The sequence below is a fragment of the Triticum aestivum genome, chromosome 4B (genome assembly GCF_018294505.1).
Source record: "Triticum aestivum cultivar Chinese Spring chromosome 4B, IWGSC CS RefSeq v2.1, whole genome shotgun sequence".
NCBI lineage: Eukaryota > Viridiplantae > Streptophyta > Magnoliopsida > Poales > Poaceae > Triticum > Triticum aestivum.
The window spans coordinates 186,974,973-186,983,638 of record NC_057804.1 but is presented as its reverse complement, the minus strand read 5'-3'; the positions used below and the strand labels follow the sequence as shown (position 1 = coordinate 186,983,638).

The window sequence follows — 8,666 nt, the reverse complement described above, 5'->3', positions numbered from 1 at the left end:
TTTCGTGGTAATGTCTCTCTAGCTGCCAATGTCGGTCGGGCGAGAAGGGTGGAGGAGGTGGAGACATAGAGAGTGTATATAAATCGTAGGAAAAAAGTTACCCAAAGAAAAGGTAGAAAAAGTGAAAATATCTCGGAGGTTTCAACTCCTCTATTCCGCAAGGAGTATAATCAAATGGGTCGGAATCGGATGTTCTTCCAACCTCCAGCATCCCCTCCAAACTCTGCGTGGCCCGATTTGCTTTTGAGTGTGGTCGTGTATACTGGAGGGAATCTATGCAATGGTGGATCAACCAGTAGAGGAGTACAGCAACGAAACACTAGGGGAACACAGGGAGCAGACGTGCAGAGAAGAAACTGGAGTACCACATCCCCACATGGTCAGTATTCCGAAAGTCCTGAAAACATGGATGAATGAATGGATTGATAAAAGGAAGTAAGGAAATACAACTAGTCTAGTGGGATGGATATCAGTAGTGGTGATGTGCATCTGAGTCATCGATCACCTCCATTTTTCAGATCAGATCAGAATCGAATCAAGTATATTTAATAAGCAGGGTAAATTCGAGAAACGAATGAATAAAAAAGGAAGGAGAAACGGAAGCGAAACCAAAGAAACAATAGAGGGTTCATTTCAAATCAAAAAAAGAGAGAAATCAGAAAAGAAGGGCAAACAGCAGAGCAGAGGGAAGGCAAAAGCTGCTCTGCTCTCTTTTGCTTTTTCCCTTGGAGGCGCGGCGCCAACTCCCTCCTCTTTTTATCTTCCCCCTTCCTTCCTCTGTCTGTGTGTGTGACAGCACTTGTGACAGAAGAAGCGTGGACGCCGTCGTCTTGCTCGCGGTGGTGCCGGTGGTGGGCGGTTGCATCCACCCGTCAGCCAAGCCAAGCATGGCGCCGGACCACGGCTCCAAGGTCGACATCTCCTTCGCCGGCCGCTTCACCGCCAGCGCCATCGCCGCCTGCTTCGCCGAGGTACTAAACCCTAACCTAACCCCTGCTTCCATCGCCCAACGGATCTCCACCAGACGCCACTCACCAGCGTCCTGTTCCTGCGACGGCGACGGGGACGGGATCGCCCGCTGCTTTACGCTTCGTTTTTTTTTTCTCGCTGGATCGTCCGATTTCCAATGCTGCCCTACGCCCTTGCTTCTCCCCCGTCCAGGATCACGCCGCTATTCTCGTTATTTCCTCATGGATTTTCGCCTCCTGGTTTAATCGAATGGGCTTCCCCTCTCCCAGATCACCACGATCCCCCTCGACACGGCCAAGGTCAGGCTGCAGCTGCAGAAGAAGGCCATCGCCGGGGATCTCGCTGGGCCCAAGTACCGTGGCCTGCTCGGCACCGCCGCCACCATCGCCAAGGAGGAAGGCGCCGCCGCGCTCTGGAAGGGCATCGTCCCTGGCCTCCACCGCCAGTGCATCTACGGCGGTCTCCGCATTGGTCTCTATGAGCCCGTAAGTTTCCCTTCTCCCCATTTCCCCCTTCTCTATTTATATGTATGGTATTGCATTGCTCAGTAGTCGTAGTGGTACGCAACAATGAACTTGACCCGGATTGTTGTGCCTGACCACCTCCAGGTCAAATCCTTCTATGTTGGTGAGAACCATGTTGGGGATGTACCTTTGTCCAAGAAGATAGCCGCTGGCTTCACCACTGGTACCCTCATCATTGGATTCTCAAATCAATTTTCCCTTCCATGTGAAATGAAATGAAATATGCAGCAACATAACATGGTGTGTCTGACTTGCTTCAGGTGCCCTTGCAATCGCTGTGGCCAACCCCACTGACCTTGTCAAAGTCAGGCTTCAGTCTGAAGGGAAGCTGGCACCTGGTGTGCCGCGCCGTTATACTGGGGCAATGGATGCTTATGCCAAGATTGTTAGGCAGGTCAGTTGTTGCTTCTGCTCTTGTTTTGCAAGCTAACTGTGGATTGTTACATTTCCCGAATTGCTTGCTTCAAATATGTCGGTATCATCATTTTAGGAAGGGGTTGCTGCTCTGTGGACTGGCATTGGTCCGAATGTTGCACGTAACGCCATCATAAACGCTGCTGAGTTGGCCAGTTATGATCAAGTGAAGCAGGTGTGCTTCTTGTCGTGATTTCCTTTATTCTTGTCGTTATTTCCTTTATTTGATTGCTTATTATCTTGTGGTCGTCAACTGTATTGTGTATCATGCAGTCCATTTTGAAACTTCCTGGGTTCAAAGATGACGTGGTCACTCATATCTTGTCTGGTTTGGGCGCTGGCTTCTTTGCTGTTTGTGTTGGTTCTCCCGTCGATGTGGTGAGATGTCCTCCTCGCTCATTGATAATTATCCCTACTCTAGTGATCTTGTCTAAAATGTTATTTCCTATACATCCAACTGCAAATTAATTATTCTGAGCAATGCTTTCGTGGTGTATTTATCCACTAAGTAGTAACTATTGTCTATAACAAATGGTTATCTTTGACAGCATCATACACTATTCCAAGTTTAAACTGAGATATGCCAGTTCTGGCCTTTATTTCATGATGTATTCATGTTCTTTCAGCAAAGCTGATTTCTTAGTTCAGTCTCTGCGGTTTATACTTCTGCCATTCTGCAGATTTATGCTTTTTTTTTAATGCGTGCATCCATGGCCACCATATGCTAATTTGCTTGCATCGAAGCTGTTCTATTTTCCTATGGAACTCAGATACTGGTCTTTCTTTGAAAATAAATGCATCTTCCATTTTTGGATCATTATCAAAGAAGTCTTTCTGTATTATTGAGTATTGATTAGCAGTTGAGTTCTTACCTTAAAGATATGCGACCATATATGTTTCTCTTTACTAACAATACACACCTTCTTGCAGGTTAAGTCAAGAATGATGGGTGACTCTGCCTACAAGAACACTATTGATTGTTTTGTGAAGACCCTAAAGAATGATGTATGCTCCACTCTATTACTCTGTTCATGCCTTTTTAATACTTTTCAGTCAGCATTAGATGAGCAATACGTGTCTATAACATGTTTTTCAAGCACATCTAGCATCTGGGGCTGGGCCATGTTTGCGGAGAATATTCTTCCCATTTCATATTTTATTAATATGTGTTGACAGTAGGTAATTTATTGGCAACTTATACAGCCTCTCTTAGAATTAACTGCCCTGATTGTCACTCTGGTGGCTCTCAAATTTGAACGGCGGTTTAACAGCGCTTTATTTCCAAGAGATCATGCAAATAAAAGATATATGATGGCAAACAAAAGGTGGACTCTGTTGTTTATGTACTCCTGTTCATCATGACTGCTCATTGTAGGAGTCATATTATTTTTTCCTCCGAACAACTAACTCTTAACCTTGATTTGGAATATGGTTATCGTGTTCTCCCTCTGTACTGAGTAACCTTTCATAATTGCTTAGATATCCTTTGAGCTGTGTTTTGTTAATGATATACTCGTTTGTCTGTGAGCTGAATATTCTGGATATGTTCTAGGCTCCTAGGAACTGCTTTGTATACCTGCTGAATGCAAACGAAAGTTCAAGCAGGTTGCTGATTGAAAGGATTTTTGTGTGCAGGGACCTCTGGCATTTTACAAAGGCTTTCTTCCAAACTTTGCTAGACTGGGATCATGGAATGTGATCATGTTCTTGACACTGGAGCAGGTAAGCTGAATTTGTAACTATCACAGTTCGACTATGTTATGTAAGCATGCTAAATCGGCTACACCAACTTTTTTTCTGTGTGCCTGTGCAGGTTCAGAAGGCCTTTGTGAGAAAGCCTGCAAATTAAAGACGAGATGATATGGGTTTTGTAGAGGGTGGTATACAACAACAATGTGCGCATTTGTTTTCTCCTACATAAGACGTTAACCCTTGGGAGTTTGAGGTACAAAGGACAAATTTGAGACCTCAACTGTGAGAAACTATAATAAAATTTTGTCGGTCTTGACAGGACCTTAAACAAATGCTGAAGTAGTTCGGAGATCTCAAAGTGTTGTTAAATTTGTGTTGGATGGATGAACATTAGCTGCAGTAGATCTTGTGTGTGATGATGAGCCGGGAAGGCAACAATGTCTTTGCTTGGTCTTCTAATTATTGATGGTGTCCTGTGTTGCCTCCTTCGTTGCAATAAGCACACTGCCTTTGCTTGGTCTTTTAGTTGTAGATGATGTCCTGTGTTGTCGTCATCTTCCTTGCAATGTTATAACTGAGATGCTGGCTGGGTAGATCAGACACTGGTGAGCACTAGAACTTTTTTTTTTTTGAAACGAGAGCACTAGTAGTTTTTTTTTTTAACTTACTACGTAGAACTTATAGTTAGTAACTTATTTGGCATAGATATGTGTATGTGTTAGGCCAGGCTGTTTGGGGTTAATCGATGGGGACGTGATATGTTAGGCCAGGCTGTTTGGTGTTAATTGATGGGGACGTGAAGTGATGCTTAGCTGGTTGGGTAGCTGCTTGGTCTGCGGATCAAATGGCTGACAATGGTAGGTGCGCACGCTGGACACATTTTCGGCACGAAAAAGCAGCACAAGACAGTGAGTTTGGGATGGATTCAGTACACAACATATTCCCGTTGAGAACACGCATCCTTTTATTCCTTTTTAGTAGTGTATTTCATTTTATTCTTGCCAAGAAAGATACATGAGAGGCCATTTAGGAAAGAAGATGCATGATAGACTAGTGGAGGGGACGGGGCTTGCCTGCGCCCCCGGCGTGCGCCCATCGGTGCGCCGCTGACACGCGTCACCCATCCATGCCTCCCCCTCCCGTGGCCCTTTTTAGCCGCAGAAAAAAAACCCAGAAATACCCATCGACTAGTACAACGCTGCCCCGTCGTATTCCTCACCTCTTTCCTTTGGACCCGTAATACTTGCAGGTCACCAAAACTGAATACAAAAATGGAGGGAAATAATCCCACCCAATCAGATCTCTTAATCCTGTCAAATCAAATCTCTTAATCCTACCAATAATCAGGGATACAGAGGACTGCATCCTTGTCTCCAAATCTCACGCTGCTGCATTGGAATCAATCAGAAAATACAAAGATTAACAGAGACTGTTGAAACAACTAAAGATTCTTATCATTCATCAATCAGTGGCGTCAAGCAGATGCAACGTCTGGAGTCTGGAGCGACCTAGAGATTGAAGAAGGATCTTCTTGTCTTCCCTGATGGCTTCTCCAGGGAGTGGACATGGGAACCATGATGATAATGGATCAGAAACACCAAAAGTGAGATTCTCACTTGTATTCTTCATATCCTCCTTTCATCTTTCTAGTCTCCATCTTGCAATGCAAATAAACATGGTTGTTATACATCTGTGTATTAACTAAAAATGTATATAATTGATACAGGATGTGCAAGAAACCGCAGCTACCAATGCGAAAGATCATATTAATGAAAGAGTACCAAAGATTGGAATGAATTTTTTATCTGATGAGGAGGCTTATTCCTTTTATAACAAGTATGCTGAAGTTATGGGTTTTAGCGTCCGGAGAGGCAGTAAGCATAAAGTAAAGAACTCTGATACAATACAACAGAGGACATATTCTGTTCTCGTCAAGGTATTGACCACTTGTAATTTGTTTGGAGTATAATAATTTTTAGATGCACTAAGACAATATTTTCAACTACTAGGAACTCGAGCTGAAGATAAGAGAGAAGATACATTCAGTTATAGTAGGCTTGAATCACGATGTGGATGTAATGCACATATGAAAATAAGTCTTACGAATGGATTTTATCAGGTGTATGAATTTGAGGAGACACATAACCACATTCTTGCTACTGGAACCATGGCCCAATACTTGAGATCTCACAGAAAAGTTATCGATTCAATCGTCACTTGGAAATACAATCTCGATGCAACAGAACCCAAGAATGCTGGCAGGATACCAACAATACAATACACTAATGGTATAAGCATTCGACATTGTCAAGTTTTTTTATCACTTTGAAACTTCTGCACCACTGAACTTTGCTACATTTCTGCACATAGGGCCATCCAGAAAATCACATATGCACTGAATTCCAACTGCACAACTCAGCTCTGCAGCAACAGAGCATTGGAACCTCTACCTCTACTATGATGACAGAGTAGAATCAAGTCTTCTTCCATGAACCGGAGCCAAGTTAACAAATTTGCTATGAACGATTTGTAGCTATGGCGTGACTGCCGTCCTTCTGCCATCTTGGTCCACCTTTCCTACCCCATCATCACCCTACGTGCTTACGGCAGATCGAATGAAAAAGGACTGCTCACACCAGACAAGATTTCTCACATTCGCTCCATAAGATACTCAATTTGTTGTGTACAAACTTCTGTCTCGTGTACCGAAGTCGATTTAATCAATGTCATAGTTGACACTAATTTTCTTGTTACTGGCCATGGATTGAAACAGAAATCGATCAATTATCCCTATGCATTGAAGTCGATTTAATCATATGCATAGTTGACACTACTTTTAACTTGTTATTCACCATGGATTGAATGTGATAGTAATCAGATTATCTCTATGCACATAAGCATAGTTGGTGCTTGTCTCCCGTGGGATAGAATCAGATTACCTCTATAAACAAGCAATAAATCAGAGCTCACGAGAGCAACAAAGCAACAAGAGAGTATACCTGTGTGGATGTGTCTTGTCTGCCGTGGAGGTAGAGCTGAATATCCTTCCGAACGGACAAACGAACGGCCAGAGCACTCCATCGTGAGCCGGAGGAGCTTCCAGCATCCAGGTCTGCCGCCTCTGGCTGACCTGCAGCACGCTCAAGGCAGCGGCTGCGCCACCCGGGATCCACCGCCTCCATGTACGGGTACGAGTTGCCGCGCTCGAGCTAATCGAGACAGCTGCGCCACCCAGGATCCACCTCCTCCCGGTCCCGGGCTGGAGCGCTCGAGCTGGTCAGGCGCGTCGCGGAGCTCAGCTCCCAGGATCCAGCTCCTCCATGTCCGGGACGGAGCGCTCGAGCTGGTGATCCGCTGCGCGTCCGGCGAGACAAGGATGAGGCCACCGGCGGGGGGAATTGCCATCCGGTGAGAGGGAAAGGGGCGCGGCTGCAGGGGGAGGACATCCGACGGCTTCATCCTCTCCGTCCTCCATGCTTGCTCCATGTCTGAGTTCTCGAGGGGAAAGAAGGCAGTAGTACTACAGTAGCATTTTTTCTATGGGAAGTGAAAGAGGTGAGGAATACGACGGGGCAGCGTTGTACTAGTCGATGGGTATTTTCAGGTTTTTTTTTCTGCGGCTAAAAAGGGCCACGGGAGGCGGAGGCATGGATGGGTGACGCGTGTCAGCGGCGCACCGATGGGCGCACGCCGGGGGCGCAGGCAAGCCCCGTCGGCAGAATCACAAGTTGCTTTTAAGACTAGTAGTGGCTGCTGGCTTGAGCGGTGCTTTCTTCAGGTTACCGAAGATGGAGTGCCTGCCCTCGGCAACGACATTGCCGGTGCTGGCGTTGGTGAGGAGCACGTGCGTGCCGGAGTAGGCGCCCTTGTGCCCGAGCACCCTCGCCGTTATGCTCAGGCGGTCCCCTGCGCGGGCCTGGGAGAGATCGGGAAAGGCGACGGACATGTCCACGGAGACCTTGAAGTTTTGGGCGTGGGAGATGGCGGCGGCGTAGCCGATCTCGTCCACTAGGGCCACCACAACGCCGGCGGCGAGGCAGCCGGTGCTGGAGTCCTGCGTATGTATTTGGCGGGCTTAGCTGGCGTGGATCGAGATGAATGAATTAATAACAAACGAACGAACCAAGAAAGCGAGTGACGTACGGTGAGGCTTGGAGGGACGTGGTAGGAGCAGTGGATGATCCCCGGGTGGACGCTGAGGACGCGGATCCTGCGCAGCGCGAACCCCTCGAAGAAACTCGGCGACAGATGAGGAGAAGCCGCCGATACGTATGCGGACGCGGCGGAGGAGAGCGCGTCCACCCGCGCGCGGTTGTCGGCGCTCACGCGCAGGACGTCATGAGCACGAGCTAATCCTGGGGAGTCGGCCATACCCAGCTGCTCCCGCTACTCTGCTGACGATCCCTTTTGTATGTGGATCTGGGAATTTGATTTGTGACCGGACGACTGACTTGTTGCTGCCACACCGATTACTCCGAGACCAGTAGCACGGTAGTAGGAGTATATGGTACACTCTCCGTTTCAAATTAAACGTCACAATTTAAAACGGAGGGAGTATATAACTATTTTAGTTACCGTATCATCTCACTACATAATATCAGAAACTAGCAATATGACGTCACATTAGAGCATCTACCACCACACCTCACAAATCTAGGCCCTTAAACGACTGTGGACCTTGTTGAATATATATGTGTTGCATGTATTTGTGTATATCCTGGTCCACCTCTTAGTTGTGTATAATTGAGATTGTGGCCTGCTTGTACTATATGTGTGTGTGTGCGTGCGCGCACCCGCACCTAATTAATACAACGTGTATTGCATTGCCAAACCATCCTTCTACATGGTATCAGACCTAAACATCCTGACCTAGGGCTAGCCGCCGCCGCCGGACCCTCCCGTGTGCACCGTCGCCGTTGCCGCCGGACCCTCCCGTGTGCGCCGCCGTCGCCGCGTCCCTCCTTCCCGAAGCCGCCACCGCTCCATGCTGCTGCCGCTTCCGCTCCTCCCCGCCGCGCCACCTACAGCCGCCACCGCCGCGATCTTCTCCGTCGCGCCGCCGCCGCA

At 47.2% G+C, this 8,666-nt stretch overlaps 3 protein-coding genes across 3 annotated transcripts; 2 read left to right on the top strand and 1 right to left on the bottom strand.

Moving 5' to 3' along the window:
- Window positions 1-679: 679 nt before the first annotated feature.
- On the top strand, window positions 680-4,124 carry LOC123091742 (mitochondrial uncoupling protein 1). The gene is made up of 9 exons (XM_044513357.1): window positions 680-971; window positions 1,239-1,454; window positions 1,578-1,656; window positions 1,754-1,887; window positions 1,984-2,082; window positions 2,181-2,285; window positions 2,838-2,912; window positions 3,543-3,629; window positions 3,721-4,124. The coding sequence occupies exons 1-9, from the start codon at window positions 888-890 to the stop codon at window positions 3,754-3,756; spliced, it is 915 nt and encodes a 304-aa protein (XP_044369292.1). The 5' UTR covers window positions 680-887; the 3' UTR covers window positions 3,757-4,124.
- Window positions 4,125-4,863: 739 nt separating this feature from the next.
- LOC123091743 (acyl-coenzyme A thioesterase 13) lies at window positions 4,864-8,007 on the bottom strand. The gene is made up of 3 exons (XM_044513358.1): window positions 7,743-8,007; window positions 6,599-7,653; window positions 4,864-5,256 (listed from the first exon to the last, which is right to left on the bottom strand). The coding sequence occupies exons 1-2, from the start codon at window positions 7,968-7,970 to the stop codon at window positions 7,321-7,323; spliced, it is 561 nt and encodes a 186-aa protein (XP_044369293.1). The 5' UTR covers window positions 7,971-8,007; the 3' UTR covers window positions 4,864-5,256; window positions 6,599-7,320.
- On the top strand, window positions 4,949-6,351 carry LOC123091744 (uncharacterized). Its single transcript, XM_044513359.1, has 4 exons — window positions 4,949-5,202; window positions 5,326-5,535; window positions 5,719-5,887; window positions 5,970-6,351. The coding sequence occupies exons 1-4, from the start codon at window positions 5,143-5,145 to the stop codon at window positions 5,996-5,998; spliced, it is 468 nt and encodes a 155-aa protein (XP_044369294.1). The 5' UTR covers window positions 4,949-5,142; the 3' UTR covers window positions 5,999-6,351.
- Window positions 8,008-8,666: the final 659 nt, after the last annotated feature.